The sequence below is a fragment of the Podarcis vaucheri genome, assembly GCF_965113315.1.
Source record: "Podarcis vaucheri genome assembly, chromosome: 10".
In the NCBI taxonomy this organism is placed as follows: Eukaryota; Metazoa; Chordata; class Lepidosauria; order Squamata; family Lacertidae; genus Podarcis; species Podarcis vaucheri.
In genome coordinates, this window is record NC_138748.1 from 65,786,988 (window position 1) to 65,804,830 (window position 17,843).

Genomic DNA, 17,843 nt, shown 5'->3' on the forward strand with positions numbered 1-17,843 from the left:
CACTGTTAAGGACACAAGAACACTCCAGGTTGGGGGTTATCTGGTCAGTTGGCAATGGTGCTGATAGCAAGCTTCGTGCAAGCCTGGGAATAAATTCACAAGAGGAATTCCTATTCAGTTTCCTGCAGTTGTTTCCCCTGCTGGTATGGAACTGGCTCCGAGGCAGAAATAACAGCTGGTTGCATGATTAGCCGGCAAGTCAGGACAGAGTGTGTGGGTGGGTGGGTGTTCTTATTTGACCTCCAAGAGAGCTGGCAACCTTTTTTGGGCTGGCCTTGGCCCAGGACTGACCAGTTGCCGACAACTAATGTGGAAAGGCAGGTGATGGCACAAGCAGCTCACTGTCACTTTGGAGTGGAAACGTGTTCAGATGTTTCATTCTGGAGCATGCAGGCCACTTTGCAGGGCGCAGCTCTTGCGCCGAGCCCTGCAGACACGCCACATGGCCGAGCATGTACTCATTCATGTAACACACCTGTTTGTTTGGGCACAGTTTTGTTCCTTGGGAGCAGCCAAAGAGCAGAAACAAGCTCACATCCGCATGTTCTCGTTTGTAAAGTGAGCAGTGCCAAACAAAACAGACACTCAAAAGCTGTTCTTGACTATCAAAAGGAGAGAGGGAGATGAGAGAGAAAGAAGAGGAATGGCTCTCAGTGGCAGATCATCTGTTTTGCATGCAGAAGGTCCCGGGTTCAAATCCTGGCAACTAAGCAGAACTAGGACAGACCCTGATCTAGAATCCTGGACAGCCTCTGCCAGTCAGTGAAGACGTTACTGAACTGGATGGACCAACGGTCTGACTTGGTATAATTTATTTATTTATTTATTTATTTATTTATTTATTTATTGAATTTATATGCCACCCTTTCATCAAAAGATCTCAGGGCGGTCCACAAGATAAAAACATGAGGTAAAGCACAACTAAAACAGAAACAACAAAACAAGAACCGTCCTCCCACAAACACATTTAAAAGGCTGTAAGAATATTAATCAGCCAAAGGCTTGGTTGAAAAGGAAGAGCATTCTACAAACAGGGGGCCACTGCAGAAAAGGCCCTTTCTCATGTGGGTACCCTCCAGACCTCAGGTGAAGGAGGCACGTGAAGAAGGGCCTCAGATGACGAATGCACAGTCCAGGTCAGTTTATAGGGTGGGGGGGAGGTTTTTGAGGGTCCTGAGTTGTTTAAGCCAGCTTCCTATGTTTCTAGGGGAACGTGAGAATTGCTTGTTGTTAAGTTGTGGGTGAACATATCAGACGACACAGCGATTCTTCAAACAGCTCTTGTTTATTCACAGACCCAGAACAGAACTGAACTGAAGGGTTCCGCCAGCCTGCTTATATAGAGCTCCACTACAACGCAACAGTAACAACTTTCTGTAACTATCCAATCACTGAACATCACTTTCAATTCCTTATTTGCATATGTGGACCTGAGTGAAAACTATCTACAGTATCCCCCTGCTGGCCCAGGGTGAGAACTTCAGTACATAACAGTTGTCATGATACACCAGTCCTCCTCTGAGCCGACAATGCAGAAAGCTTCCTTTCCTTCAGCTACTTTTGGTGGATGTGGAAGAAGAGAGAATCATAGAATCATAGAATCATAGAACCATAGAGTTGGAATAGACCACAAGGGCCATCGAGTCCAACCCCCTGCCAAGCAGGAAACACCATCAGAGCACTCCTGACATATGGTTGTCAAGCCTCTGCTTAAAGACCTCCAAAGCAGGAGACTCCACCACACTCCTTGGCAGCAAATTCCACTGTCGAACAGCTCTTACTGTCAGGAAGTTCTTCCTAATGTTTAGGTGGAATCTTCTTTCTTGTAGTTTGGATCCATTGCTCCGTGGCCGCTTCTCTGGAGCAGCAGAAAACAACCTTTCTCCCTCCTCTATGTGACATCCTTTTATATATTTGAACATGGCTATCATATCACCCCTTAACCTCCTCTTCTCCAGGCTAAACATGCCCAGCTCCCTTAGCCGTTCCTCATAAGGCATCGTTTCCAGGCCTTTGACCATTTTGGTTGCCCTCCTCTGGACACTTTCCAGTTTGTCAGTGTCCTTCTTGAACTGTGGTGCCCAGAACTGGACACAGTACTCCAGGTGAGGTCTGACCAGAGCAGAATACAGTGGCACTATTACTTCCCTTGATCTAGATGCTATACTCCTATTGATGCAGCCCAGAATTGCATTGGCTTTTTTAGCTGCCGCGTCACACTGTTGGCTCATGTCAAGTTTGTGGTCAACCAAGACTCCTAGATCCTTTTCACATGTACTGCTCTCAAGCCAGGTGTCCCCCATCTTGTATTTGTGCCTCTCATTTTTTTTTGCCCAAGTGCAATACTTTACATTTCTCCCTGTTAAAATTTCTCCCTGTTAAAAAGAGAGGCTAGGACCTGCCGGGTTTCCCACAATTAATTCCTGCAGAAGGCTGCCTAGTTATTTCCATGAGGATAGGTGATGGGGCTCGGTTCTGCTGGAAGCTGTGGCCTGTAATCCCAGGGCGAAGTAAGCGATAACAGCACTCTTCACATGCACCAAGGCACCACCTTAGCCTTACCTTACATCACCCAGAGCTTTCAGCCTGATGCTGGGAGCACGTAAGAAGAGCCTTGGTGGATCAGGCCAGTATCTTGGTCTTACAGGGCCCAACCGGATGTTTGAGGGAAACCCGAAAGCAGGACATGAGCACATCTGGGACCAGGGATGAGAAAATCTGTCAATACCAGTTTCTCATTTCCCCCCCAAATACAGCTTTCCGCACTTCCCCACCAGTTTTTAAAAAGCCACTATGAAAATTCACACAATGCTACACAAACATCTGTTTGCACATCTTTGCAAGCCGTTCCCTGCAAGACAATGCACATTCGTGTGCCATTGTAAACAATATAGCCACTTGTGTGTATGCACTGTATATGCATTCCTGCGCACATTCCTTTGCATTGCAAAATTTGGAACAGCGTGGATTTTGGTGGGCAGCCTTGTTTTCGGCTTGTGGACTCTTTAGGAAAGTGCAGAACAGGTGGGCTCACCTTTAAATGCAAACTGAATCGAATCCCACCCCCTCCCTTCTCCCTAACTGAGCTGAATCTGGAAGAAATGAAACCCAGAATCTTGGCCGAAGCAAGCGCTGCTCCTGAGCAACTAGACTTTATCAGGAAATCCAGCAAGATCAGCTTGTGTTTCCCCTTTCTGGTAAATTAAACTTGAGCGAGGAAACCCCAGGCTTGCCTATGAACTCTGGCAGAAGGGCTGGGTCCAGGGGAGGAGAGTAGGGCGAGGCGAGCAGCCAAGCAGACTGCTGTCAGATGCTTCCCCCATCGCAGTGAGCGGCAGGCTGAAGCCGCAGCAAATACCTCCCCCCTTCCACAACTTCCCCATCTTTTCCCACCCAGTTTCTCTAATTTTGGCTTGTGTTTTCCACCATGATCTGGCTGGTATGGCTTTGCTGTCGTCTCTCAGCCGTTTCTGCACAGCAAGATCCCGAACTCCTAGCCAGGGACCTAGAAGAAGCTGAGATTTTGGATTACAACCTCATTGACAATGTAAGATCTTTTTTAATTAATAATAATAATAATAATAATAATAATAATAATAATGGTTTTATTATTGCTGTGGGTGTGTGGCCAGATTATAGGAGACTGTTAACGGGCAGGGAGCAGAATAACTGAGAAAGGGTGTGTGGAGCTCAGCTCTTGTGACTTGAAGAGAAATCCGACATAATTTAGCAAGCAAAGCTTTTCTCCTAGCCCAGTGGGTAAAGGTTCGCTGGTTTTCTTCCTGCGTGTCCAGCTGCTGATAAAATAAAAGGGTGGGGTAGCTGAAAAAAATTGAAAAGTGGCAAGCTTAATTAAAGAAGAAAAGACATTCGCAATTGTCCCATATATGCAGAGTTGGCAAGTTTAGCCTCTAAAAGGGTTCCCTTATCATATAATAAGAGTTCTATGGGAAATGCAGCCAGCTGCTCCCATTTCTTGCAGCGCTTTATAATAATAATACAATAATAATTTATTATTTACGGTATACCTCGCCCATCTGGCTGGGTTTCCGAAGTCATGCTGGGCGGCTTCCAACAAAATATTAAAATACAATAGTCTATTAAACATTAAAAGCTTCCCTAAACAGGGCTGCCTTCAGATGTCTTCTAAAAGTCTGGTGGTTGTTGTTCTCTTTGACATCTGCTGGGAGGGCGTTCCACAGGGCGGGTGCCACTACTAAGAAGGCCCTCTGCCTGGTTCCCTGTAACTTTGCTTCTCGCAGTGAGGGAACTGCCAGAAGGCCCTCGGCGCTGGACCTCAGCGTCCGGGCAGAACAATGGGGGTGGAGACGCTCCTTCAGGTATACTGGACCGAGGCCATTTAGGGCTTTAAGGTTCAACACCAACACTGTGAATTGTGCTCGGAAACTGACTGGGAGCCAGTGTAGGTCTTTCAAGACCGGTGTTATGTGGTCTCGGCGGCTGCCCCCAGTCACCAGTCTAGCTGCCGCATTCTGGATTAGTTGTAGTTTCCGGGTCACCTTCAAAGGGAGCCCCACATAGAGCACATTGCAGTAGTCCAAGCGGGAGATAACTAGAGTATGCACAACTCTGGCGAGACAGTCCACATGGTTCTTTCACAGAACCATAGAATTGTAGAGTTGGAAGGGACCTCTGATGATCATCTAGTCCAACCCCCTGAAGTGCAGGAATCTCAGCTAAAGAAAACCCTAACTTTGGAGGGGTGATAGTCACACCTGGCAAATAAATAAACCAATATGCACACTTAAGGTGCAGGAGGACCCCATTCTTGAAGGCTGGATTTGATAGCCCTGCTTAAACATGAATGATGCCACCACAAGTAGCTAAATAAAACCTCCCTTTTCAACTGCAGTATATCTTGCTACTGAGGACAAACAGCTGTGGACGTTCATCGCCCGGCTTGGATGCTTCCTGTAGCCCTCTCTGCTTGCTTAATATAGTTTCCTTGCCTCTCAGTTTTTTTCTGTGCTGAAGGATAACTGAGATATCTGAGCCAGTGTGGTGTAGTGGTTAAGAGCAGTGGACTCGTAATCTGGGGAACCAGGTTCGATTCCCCGTTCCTCCACATGCAGCTGCTGGGTGACCTTGGGCCAGTCACACTTCTCTGAAGTCTCTCAGCCTCACTCACCTCACAGAGTGTTTGTTGTGGGGGAGGAAGGGAAGGAGATTGTTAGCTGCTTTGAGACTCCTTCGGGTAGTGATAAAGCGGGATATCAAACCCAAACTCATCTATTATACTGTGATTCTTTTTGGGGGCAGGGGTTTGCTGTATATTGCCCTGCAACCCATCCTGATGATTGACATTTTGGAATTTCAATCAATCTGGCTCGTCAGAATACTAGGCTTCAGCTGGGATCCTATGCACACTTACTCGAGAGTAAGGCCCACTCATCCTGATGAGACTTTCTCCCAGGTAGACATAGGACTTTACTGTAAATAGACCTCTAGGAAGACTGTCCTTCCATTCCCAACTCTCTCAGAAGCCAAGGTCAGAATGCTCAAATATCCCTTCGTCCGTCTTGGGGTTGCACCTCGCCCCTTCGGACAATTTCGAGGTGCAATCTCTGGTATCCACGGGTTGTTTTCTCAGCTTCCATAGATTCTCTGTGTTTTGTTTGGGATCTCATGCAAAGCGAGGGGCGTGTTGTCCTTTACACCGCAGGAACACCTAACTAAACAAGCCTGAGGAATTCACTAGGAAATCTTGGGTTGAAAGGCAGGTGAGAGGCAAACACTTTTACCGTGGGGGGAAAAATAGGTGATCTGGAGGTGATCTGGAGGTTCTCCGGAGGCTATTGGACACCAAGTCCCATCAGCCCCAGCTATCAAGGGCAACAGGCAGGGGATGATGGGAGTTGGAGTCCAATAGCATCTTGAGGGACCACCTGCAAGTTGCCCACCACAGGCTTAACCCTTTCCATGCCCACTGCTTTCCCTCTGCAATTCTGCCACTGGCCCCAGGGGCAATTTTCAGTATGTTTTACCTATGCATCTTTCGTGAGAGGCGACTCCCTTTGGGAGAGCAGCTGAAAGGAGGGCTTGAAGCAGAACAGCAGCGGGCTGGGCAAGGGTTAGGCAATCCTTATCCTCCCCCCTCCTGGCTGCTTAAGGCAGCCACTTAATGGTAAAGGGACCCCTGACCATTAGGTCCATTCGCGGACGACTCTGGGGTTGCGGCGCTCATCTCGCTTTATTGGCCGAGGGAGCCGGCATACAGCTTGCGGGTCATGTGGCCAGCAGGACTAAGCCGCTTCCGGCGAACCAGAGCAGCGCACGGAAATGCCGTTTACCTTCCCGCCAGAGTGGTACCTATTTATCTACTTGCACTTTTGATGTGCTTTCGAACTGCTAGGTGTTCTTCAGCATACAAGTACTCCCTGGTGTGTGTGTGTGAGAGAGAGAACAGCAATTTTGTTTACATGACCAACAGCACTCATGCTTGGACACTGGAAACAGAAGGAATAATGGTGGCAGTGAAGCACTCGTTGCATTTTGCAGGAAGAGCAAACATTACCTGAATGGTTTCATACCATTTGCGTGGCAAGTTCCACAAACCTCTTGCAGTCTTCAGCAGTCTTACTCTCCTGTAAGAGTCGTGAATCTGGGCCCATAACCTGTTGTTGGGATACTGCCAGGGAGATGGAGGCATCAGGCAGGCCCCCAAGTTGTCTCTGGACAATCACCGGTCTCCCGTGGAACAGCATCAGTCAATTAGTGACACGAGCCTCAGAGACTTTCCAAGACCCGTGCACACCCTTTCAGCGGAGTGTAAGTCTCCACAATGAAAGATGCAGACAGGAGAGCACATTTACAGCTTTATTCTACGTAGTCAGAACAAAGGAAAAACATGACTGCTTGCCTCTGTGTCCAGGAAAACAGCCAGAATACAAAAGCTATATACAAACGGAAGTTCCCAGCAGACAGTGCTGGGAGTAAACAGGCATGTGATACACAACAATCATGCCTGACCCTTTTAAGGTGGAATGAAACTATATCCTAACACTGCCCCCCCCCACGTGGACACAATGATTAAGGTTAATGGGCTAAATAAGGCCGCAACTTTATTAGTTACAGGTGATGAGCGGTATTGGCTTAGGCATTGGTCCTAACCAACTATATCCGGCTTCAGCCCGTCTGCTAGAAGTCCGGGAAGGGTTAACCACCAGTAGGGGGAGTCCTGCTAATGCACATCAACTAGGAACTCCCCCGGAGTCACCGCTAGGAGGTGTGCCTTAGGCCCTCACCTCCATAGGCTTCGGGCAGGGCCACACCCCCTGGAATCCTTTATCGGACTACCCTTCAATATGTGGGGCAGGTGATGGCGCTACCTCCCCTCTTCCATCTACAGAACAATACCAATGCCTAACCGCCAATACCAAGAAAGTTGTGGCGATTTGCTACGAGGTAGGTGAAAACCAAGTGGCTGGTGCCAATTTGCCAAGTGGAAAAATTCTTACCAGGCCCCTCAATGGTGACCAACCAAGGTCCATAGCAAGTTCAAGGAACAAAACCTTAAAGGGCGGGAGGGTGGGAAACAGGAACAGCTGATAGGCAGGAAAAGAGGGAGATCCCCAGCCATGCCTGCGTTAAATAGGGCAGGCCACGCCCCCAGAGCCAGCCGATTGGCTGGCCAGGAGGTGACGCGGCCAGGGATTCCCCCAATCGTGCAGGGGCTGGGCTCCAGCCGCCATGCACATGGTGGGGCCGTGACACCCGCAATCCCACCTCCTCTGCAGGGCGGAAGTGGCTTTGGGGTACAGTTAATGTGACTAAAGTTGTTTACAGTGTATTCATCAAAGGCAAGGAACTGAAACTATGGAACCCCCTTCCACAGGACCAAACTGGATGGATTTAAAACAGGATTAGACAAAGTCATGGAAGAAGGAGCTACCAATGGTTATTTGCCACAATGGCTCTGCCCTTCCTCCACAGTAGTAGTAGTAGTAGTAGTAATTTTATTTATACCTCACTCTCCCCGGCCAGAGCCAGGCTCAGGGCAGCTAACACCAGTAAAATCACAATAAAAACATAATAGGGGAAGTGGGGAAACCAATTTAAGATACAGGTTAAAATGCAGTTTAAAATGCAGCCTCATTTTAAAAGTAGCCCATAGATCAAAACCATAAGGGAAAGGAAACATAAGGGTCAGACTGAGTCCAAACCAAAGGCCAGGCGGAACAGCTCTGTCTCGCAGGCCCTGCGGAAAGATGTCAAGTCCCGCAGGGCCCTAGTCTCTTGTGGCAGAGCGTTCCACCAAGTCGGGGCCAGTACTGAAAAGGCCCTGGCCCTGGTTGAGACCAGTCTAACCACCTTGCAACCTGGGACCTCCAAAATGTTGTCATTTGTGGACCTTAAGGTCCTCCGTGGGGCAGACCAGGAGAGGCGGTCCCGTAGGTACGAGGGTCCTAGGCCGCATAGGGCTTTAAAGTAGTGCTTCTGAATACCAGTTGCTGGAAACCACAGGAGGCGAGAGGGGTCTTGTGTTCGAATCCTGCTTGTGGCTTCCCACAGACATCTGGCTGGCCACAGACTCTCCTTACGTTCTTATATCCCCACGTCCAGATGTTGTTGGACTCCAACTCCCATCGTCTCCAGCCAGTCTGGTCAGTGGGGAGGGAGGATGAGAGTTGAATTCCAGCCACATCTGAAAGGTTTCAGGTCCATGCGGATTGCCTGAAATAGTTTTACAGAACTCTGTTTCCTATTTGCAATATTTTGGAATCTGGACCCAGGTTTCCCCAGCCCAGTCGAGGGGACTTTACTCCCCCGGTTCATTCTATATTTAAGTCAGAGAAGCATTTCCAAATCCAGGGGATTTCTCTGCAATCAAAACGGGGTTGCAGAACTACATTTGAGAGATCAGCTTATTGCTGGCTGGGCGGGAGACATTGCAAAGGAATGACTTGGCCGTAGGATATATTAACGTCATTCACTTTTCCGCCCCGGGGCAGAAATAAACAAATGCCCACACTTGTTGCCAGGGGTTGTTGTGGTAGCGCTGGTTAACATCATCTGTTCCAGCGAGAGGTTTATAAAGCTGTCAGCCCGGCCCGCTGCTTTGATCACATGCCCCTCCTGTGGGTTATTGCTTTGCAAGGACAGAAATGCAATCTGCAAAACGGTCCGGCAATTGCGTTTTCTACACATCTGCTCTGCAGGTCTTGTTTCTTAGCAGAAAGTTCTACAGAAAGCGCCACCGGGTCAGCCAGGCGTAAGCCAAATTGCTGATAGGTCTGCCCTCTGGGGTTTTTCACTGGGGAATTATTTTTTATTTATTGTTGTTGTTTAGTTGTTTAGTCGTGTCCGACTCTTCGTGACCCCATGGACCAGAGCACGCCAGGCACTCCTGTCTTCCACTGCCTCCCGCAGTTTAGTCAAACTCATGCTGGTAGCTTCGAGAACACTGTCCAACCATCTCGTCCTCTGTCGTCCCCTTCTCCTTGTGCCCTCCTTCTTTCCCAACATCAGGGTCTTTTCCAGGGAGTCTTCTCTTCTCATGAGGTGGCCAAAGTATTGGAGCCTCAGCTTCAGGATCTGTCCTTCCAGTGAGCACTCAGGGCTGCTTTCCTTCAGAATGGATAGGTTTGATCTTCTTGCAGTCCATGGGACTCTCAAGAGTCTCCTCCAGCACCAGAATTCAAAAGCATCAATTCTTCGGCGATCAGCCTTCTTTATGGTCCAGCTCTCACTTCTAAACATCACTACTGGGAAAACCATAGCTTTAACTATACGGACCTTTGTCAGCAAGGTGATGTCTCTGCTTTTTAAGATGCTGTCTAGGTTTGTCATTGCATACTTTGCACCAAAATCACTTCCATTCTGTGATCACTTCCATTGTGTGTCTGCAAGAGAATGTTGGAAACAGATGCAGAGGAGGTATAATAATAATAATAATAATAATAATAATAATAATAATAATAATAATAATAATAATTTATTTATACCCCGCCCATCTAGCTGGGCTTCTCCAGCCACTCTGGGCGGCTTCCAACAAAATATTAAAATACAGTAATGCATCAAACATTAAAAGCTTCCCTAAACAGGGCTGCCTTCAGATGTCTTCTAAAAGTCTGGTAGTTGTTCCTTTCTTTGACATCTGGTGGGAGGGCGTTCCACAGGGCAGGAGCCACTACCAAGAAGGCCCTCTGCCTGGTAACTTGGCTTCTCACAGTGAGGGAACCGCCAGAAGACTTTCAGAGCTGGACCTCAGTGTCTGGGCTGAATGATGGGGGTGGAGACGCTCCTTCAGATATACTGGACCGAGGCCGTTTGTGTATTTTGACACTGGGGAATGCGTGACTTAGCTGTAGCATCTTGGCATTCCAGCCTCCATGTAAACAGTCATAAAAATCTCATTTCTGGGAGGCAAATCAGCAGATATAAATTGACAGCAAGGAAAAGTGTAGGTTGGGTGGGAGGCAAAATATACCCTTACATTCCTGAAGTTCCTGTTCCTTTTCACCAGGGATAGGGGGAAAGGGCTTACTGTTCACTTTTAAGAGGGAGATTCTGTAGAAACACTTTCCCTGAACACAATCCTTTCTTCCTTGCCAGAACATTGCACATAATTTGCGAAATTCAGATTGCACCCTCATCAGGAAGAACTTCATAACAGTAAGAGCTGTTGGACAGGAGAAGACTCCCTTGGGAGGTGGTGGGCTCTCCTTTCCTTGGAGGTTTTTCAGCAAAGGGTGGGTGGCCATCTGTCATGGATGCTTTAGATGAGATTCTTACATTGCAGGGGGTTGGACTAGATGACCCTTGGTCCCTTCCAACTCTACAGTTCTATGATTCTATTATATATGTGAGTGCCTGGATGCAGTTGGAGGATGGATGGCGGCTAACAGATTGAGGTTGAATCCTGACAAGGCAGAAGTATTGTTTTGGGGGGACAGGAGGTGGCCAGGTGTGGAGGACTCCCTGGTCCTGAATAGGGTAACTGTGCCCCTGAAGGACCAGGTGCGCAGCCCGGGAGTCATTCTGGACTCACAGCTGTCCATGGAGGCGCAGGTCAATTCTGTGTCCAGGGCAGCTGTTTATCAGCTCCATCTGGTACGCAGGCTGAGACCCTATCTGCCCGCAGTCTGTCTCGCCAGAGTGGTGCATGCTCTGGTTATCTCCCGCTTGGACTACTGCAATGCGCTCTATGTGGGGCTACCTTTGAAGGTGACCCGGAAACTACAACTAATCCAGAATGCAGCAGCTAGACTGGGAGCTGCCGCTGAGACCACATAACACCAGTCTTGAAAGATCTACACTGGCTCCCAGTACGTTTCTGAGCACAATTCAAAGTGTTGGTGCTGACCTTGAAAGCCCTAAACAGCCTCGGCCTAGTATACTTAAAGGAGCGTCTCCACCCCCATCGTTCTGCCCGGACACTGAGGTCCAGCTGTGAGGGCCTTCTGGCAGTTCCCTCACTGTGTGAAGCCAAGTTACAGGGAACCAGGCAGAGGGCCTTCTCAGTAGTGGCACCCGCCCTGTGGAATGCCCTCCCACCAGATGTCAAAGAGAAGAACAACTACCAGACTTTTAGAAGACATCTGAAGGCAGGCCTGTTTAGGGAAGCTTTTAATGTTTAATATACTATTGATCAAACTGCGGGAGGCAGTGGAGGACAGAAGTGCCTGGCGTGCTCTGGTCCATGGGGTCATGAAGAGTCGGACACGACTAAACGACTAAACAACAACAACAATACTATTGTATTTTAATATTTTGTCGGAAGCCGCCCAGTGTGGCTGGGGAAACCCAGCCAGATGGGCGGGGTATAAATAATAAATTTATATTATTATTATTATATTATATTATATTATATTATATTATATTATATTATATTATATTATATTATATTATATTATATTATATTATATTATATTATATTATTCTAACCTCTGCTTAAAAACCTCTGAGGATGGAGGGTCCACCACGTCTCAAGGGCATCTGTTTCACAGTCCAATGGCTCTCACTGTCTAAATCCATATAATCCAATGTTCCTATATCAGTGCCTCTGTTTTGGGGCCTGCCATTAAGATCATCCAGCTAGTTACAACTGCTGAGACCAAGCAGGAGGGAGCTGACAGGCAGAATCACCCTCTGGGCTGGCTGGCTGTAAGCAAGAAGGCAGGCAGGCAGCTGGGGGCTGCCTGAGGGCAGACTGAGGTGGTGGGGCAGCCCCCCTAGGGATGCCGTGTGTTGAAGAGCAAAAAAAGAGGACACATTTGCAGACTTCTACTTTCAACTATGGATCTCTATATCAACTCTACCCATGGAAAAAAGAGGACGTGCCCTGGGAAAAGAGGACCTATGGCAACCATTCAGTGAATGGACCAGCCTGCATTGCTACATGCGCCACCTAAAAGCAACTGTCCAAGTTAAGCTTCCTATGTAGGAGAAAGCCGTCCTTCAGATCCCATTCAGGACCTTAAAGACTAAGACCAGAAAGCTGAATTGTGCTTGGAAATGAGCTGGCAATCTGCCAACTGGTTTGAGAACTGGTGAGGTGCCTTCTGTTCAGCTAGTTACAGTCAACGGTCTTGCTGCAGTTAAAGCCAATATGGTGTAGCCAGTGCTGGATTTACGTATAAGCTAAACAAGCTATAGCTTAGGGCCCCACTCTCTTGGGGACCCCCCCAAAAAAATTCAGTATTAATATACTTCTTAATTGTACAGTGGTGCCTCGCAAGACAAAAAGAATCCGTTCTGTGATTCTCTTCGTCTAGCGGTTTTTTCGTCTTGCGAAGCAAGCCCATTGACGGATTAGTGGATTAGCGCTATTAGCGGCTTTTAGCGGCTTATCTGCTGATCGGATCAGCTGATAAGCGGCTTAGCGGCTTAGAAAAAGGGGGGAAGGGGGAAAAAACCGCAGGAACTCACAAGACATTGTCATCTTGCGAAGCAAGCCCATAGGAAATTCGTTTTGTGAAGCACCTCCAAAATGGAAAACTCTTTCGTCTAGCGAGTTTTCCGTCTTGCGAGGCATTCGTCTTGCGGGGCACCACTGTATTTCAGTTCAACAATTACCTTGATAAAATACACATTTTGTTATGTGCAACTGGCTTCAGATACCTATTAGGTCCATAAATTACCATATAGCATATATTCAACACAAAAAAACAGCAATAATTTGTTGTTGACAGCTGCCCATATAAAGGGCCTCATTACCTTCAGCAGCTTAGGGCTGTGATAGGAATTTTGAAGTCTTAGATATATGTTAAATGTTCATAAGTGTACCAACCAAGCACGTACATAGATCAGCACAGGAGGACCGACCTGAAACAATTTTTGAAAACCATTTTTGGTTCCCAAACTGACCAAATGTTTTCCCTGCAAGGAGGGAGGGGGGTCAGGGAGCCTCCCCATTGTCTCAGGAATTGAGTAATCCGCATTTTAATGGGTGACAGACTATCAGGAAAGACAATCAGGAAAGGCAATCAGATAACCTGGCAAACAGGAAAAACAACATTCAAATTTCTGTTTTAGACCACCTTTCTATGATGTAGGTATGATGTATGGAGGGGTGGTCTTGAGCTCCAGGGCAGGGAATTTAAAATGTCTATATAAGGCCTTGTGCCCCATTGTTCTGGGTTCTCCTCCTCTCCTGCGTGTGAGGGGAGCACCCTGTTGCAACAGATCAATAAAGATCAGGCTTACTAGCTGCTTTGCTTCTCAATATTCTCTGGTTGGCCTCTGTTCTTTTCTCCTACCAATAGGGAACCTACGTAAGGACTCTATATGGGCTCTTGGATACCCCATAAGGGGAAAAGGGCAGATTTTGTTTACAACAGGGCCTCATCAAACCTAAATCCAGCCCTGGGAGTAGTGGACAATTGTTATAACTATTATTATTTATTAAATTTGTACACTGCCCTCCAGCCATAGATCTCCAGGACCTGGGAGACTAAGTTTCAAATCTCCACCCAGCCATGAAGTTCTCTGGGTGTTCTTGGTCCAATCACACATTCTCTGCCACAACAGGGTTGTGATGAGGGTAAAACAGGGAGAGCAATGTACCCCTTCCCCTTGAGCTCCTTCGAGAAAAGAGAGAGGGCTATAAGTGCAATAAATAAATAAATAAATAAATATGAAAACATCTCAGAAACAACAGCTGTTCCAAGGCAGTCCCATGTATAACAGATCAGTGGGGTCTTATCTGTATTTTACCAGAGCATGGATTGCAGTAGCACGGCTGCAACGTGACTTACAAAATTCTAAAAGGTTCCCTGCGTAGCTGGCTGTGTGTGTGTGTGTGTGTGTGTGTGTGCACTTTATAGCTTGGCTTTGCGCCAAGGACCATGCATTCCTTAGCTGGACTGCTGCACGTTCCAGCATTCAAACCAGGACACAACCCGGCGATAACTTGGCAATACAATCACAATTCCATTTTCGCAGCTTTGTCCTGTGAAGTTGTTTGCTTTCAAGCGCACGTGTGTGTGTATAAATATAAGGAGAACTTGATGGTTAAACAAGCAATCGCTCATTACAAAACTGTCCATGACTGCAACTGTTTATTTCTCAGTTAAAATGATTTCTTTCCTTCACCAGGGATTGCCAGTGTGCTATCCATGACTCCTAGTGGTATAATAAATGGAGAAATACTTGCACTATTACGCTTTCTCCATGCCACGCATAATTTGTGCAAACTTCCATTGTGTTTCTTCTTACTCACTTTTTCTCTAAACTAAAAATTCCGAAATGGGGCAACCATCCCTTGCAGAGAAGTGCAAGAAATCTTCATTCCATAATAGTTCAGTTGGTAGAACATGAGACTCTTAATCTTGGGAGACTCAGCTTCATTAGAAATATATAAAAAATGTCCAGTAGCACCTAGGAGACCAACTAAGTTTGTTCGGGGTATAAGTTTTTGTATGCATGCAGACTTCTTCAGATACACTGAAACAGAAGTCACCAGACCCTTATATATAGTGGGAGGGTGGGGTGGGGGTTTTCTCAGGAGGGTAGTAGGAGATGGGTGATTGACTCAATGGATATGGAAAACCTGCTGACGACTGTTAACGACTGCAATTAGTCCTACAGCAAAAAGCAAGGGATAGTACGCAGATGACCAAAAATAGCTTTAGCATATGTAAAGGTAAAGGGACCCATGACCATTAGGTCCAGTTGCGAACGAGTCTGGGGTTTCTGTGCTCATCTTGCTTTACTGGCCAAGGGAGCCGGCGTACAGCTTCCGGGCCATGTGGCCAGCATGACTAAACCGCTTCTGGCGAACCAGAGCAGCACACAGAATCACCATTTACCTTCCTGCTGGAGTGGTACCTATTTATCTACTTGCAGTTTGACGTGCTTTCAAACTGCTAGGTTGGCAGGATAGCATATGTAATGAGACAAAAATCCAATATCTCAATTCAGACCAGGTCTCTCCATAGTTTTCAGTTTAGTGAGAAGTTGTAATTCAGCAACTTCTCTTTCAAGTCTGCTTCTGAAATTCTTTTTGAATTCTGAAATCAGCTTCGTTAGGTTTGTGTTTCTAAAACATGCGTTATAACACTGTGACACCAGATGGTGCTGTGGAGTCCCATCTTTTGGCAATGTGATTTCCCATGATGAGGTTTACAACACATTTTCCTGAAACCATTTTTTTTTGTGTGTGTAGATCCAGCCAGGATTGTGGGTTCAAGTGCCACGTCGGCCAAAAATATTCCTGCATTGCAGATGGTTAGACTAGATGACTCTTGTGGCCCCTTCCAACTCTGTGCTTCTCTCCATCTCAGATGCAGAGATCTCTTTCTGCATGATACTTCCTTGGTGTGATCTCTTTTTTTGCCTGCCTTTTGGCCACCTTGTTAACATTCTTGATTTCCTTGCAACAAATCTTTCTTCAGCACCTGCTACATTGTTATTTCTGAAAAGGAAACCACAATTGTGGGGACCTTACGTTTCTGGAAGTCCCGGAGGGTGAATGGGGCTGGCCTGAGTTTGGGACCCCCAGTAGGACATAGTTTCCTTAAGGTCCTTGCCGAGATTATGGATAGAGTTGAACCCGTGTCAAGCTCCATGCAGCACAGGGGTCCCTCTATCTGTACCTCTACATAAATTTTCTCTACGTTGGGGTGGGGCAACTGGTATACCTGGAAGTCCGTGAGCTCCGTCGAGTTGCCTTGGTGCATTGGGCCCCAGGACCTGAGGCTCTTGGATCAGTCATCTGATGCCTGGAGTTGGGTGGGCCAAGCCCGACACACCTGGGCGATGTGTCCCGATTTTCTGCACTGCCTGCACTCTGCGTTGCGGAAACCTGCAGACCAATCAGACTGCTACATTTTTCTAGGACCAGTCAGACTGCTACATTGTTCTAGGACCAACCAGACTGCTGCATTTTGGATCCTATTGTTCTAGGACCAATCAGACTGCTGCATTTTGGATCCTATTCAACTCAGTACATAACAACAATGAATAACAGTGTCCCTACCTTTACAGGTTGCTCGAAGAGTCCCAAGGCATAACCGGTTTCTGCAGAGATTGGTAGGTTCACAGTGCTTACTATTTCCCTACAAAAAGCTGTTGTCTTTGCAAGAAAAGAAAGGATGAGTTTGCAAGTTTGTTTGCTTGTTTTGTTCCCAATATTTCTAGACTTCTTTTCACCATAGTGGGTCACAAAACAGTTCAAACAGCAATCCATAGATCAACTCATCCACCAAAGTAATATGACGCTTAAAACAAACAAAAACTGCAGGTGCAAACATAAAGCGCAACTTACTTAAGTCTCCTGCTGAAATGGAAAGGTCCTCATCAAGTATCTGAAGTTCAACAGGGGGACTTGTCTGATCTTGGCTGGGAGAGAGTTGCACAGAATTGGGGCCACAACAGCTCCTGGTAGAGATAAGCTGTACATCTAAACCACTGGTTGCAAGTAACAGAGACTCCCTCTGAGGATCTCAGTGATCGGGTAGGGAAATGAAGTCCTCAAGATGTCCTGGACTCATGTTGTTAAGACTTGCAGATTAATACAAGAACCTTGAGCTTGGCAGGTAACTTATGTGCAAGCTCTTAAGCACCGGAGTTACGAGCCGGCAACATTCTGTGTTGCAACAGCAGAGATCATTCAGTTTGTAACTTAAGGGTTAACCCTGTTAGTGTCAAACTCAACTAGCCAAGGGGGGAGATGGGTGTAAGTGTTGCTTAGCAACCAGGCAGCATGACATGAGGCACTCTGATTGGCTGTTTAGTTCAGAAGGAGTTTCCTTCTCTATGCATCTACACGAGGAATCCCAAACTCAGCCTTCCAGATGTTTTGGGACTACAATTCCCATCATCCCCGACCACTGATCCTGTTAGCTAGGGATGATGGGAGTTGTAGTCCCAAAACAACTGGAGGGCTGAGTTTGGGGATGCCTGATCTACACAATCATGTGGGGAGACACCTGTACTACACCTGAGGGTTTCAATATGTTTCTGGACTCCCATCAGCCCTTTCAGCATGGCCAGTGGAGCCAAGGGGGTTGTGCGATTTGTAGTCTTGCAAAACCTGGAGCATATCAGGTTCCCAATCCCTGGCTTACTATTAAGAAAACCTCAAAGCAGTTTTTAAAAAACAACAAAAAACTGGGGAGGGGAAGGAACACACATTACAACCATTTGAAAAAGTGCAATTATCAGAAGATGCACATTTGGAAATAATTACGAGCAATTATGCCACACCCACCGGGGGTAGCAGAACATAAGAGGAGAAAGTTGGATATCCCCAGCAGTGTAGAAAACCAATTGCCCTTCTGCTCGTGGTGTTTGGAACCACCCATCCGGAATCAATGATCTTGAGGAACGTGCCACGTCCTGACTTCACCTTTCATGAATGATTTGCAATTGCTAAGCTG

The 17,843-nt window shown here is 47.0% G+C and overlaps 1 protein-coding gene across 1 annotated transcript in view; it reads left to right on the forward strand.

The window, feature by feature from the left end:
- Positions 1-3,294: 3,294 nt before the first annotated feature.
- Positions 3,295-17,843, forward strand: part of ITIH5 (inter-alpha-trypsin inhibitor heavy chain 5) — a 56,960-nt gene continuing 42,411 nt past the window's right edge. Inside the window, exons 1-2 of the mRNA XM_082238795.1 lie at positions 3,295-3,547; positions 16,450-16,494. Coding sequence (XP_082094921.1) covers positions 3,428-3,547; positions 16,450-16,494 — 165 coding nt within the window. The 5' untranslated portion in view covers positions 3,295-3,427. The remainder of the gene's footprint in view (positions 3,548-16,449; positions 16,495-17,843) is intronic.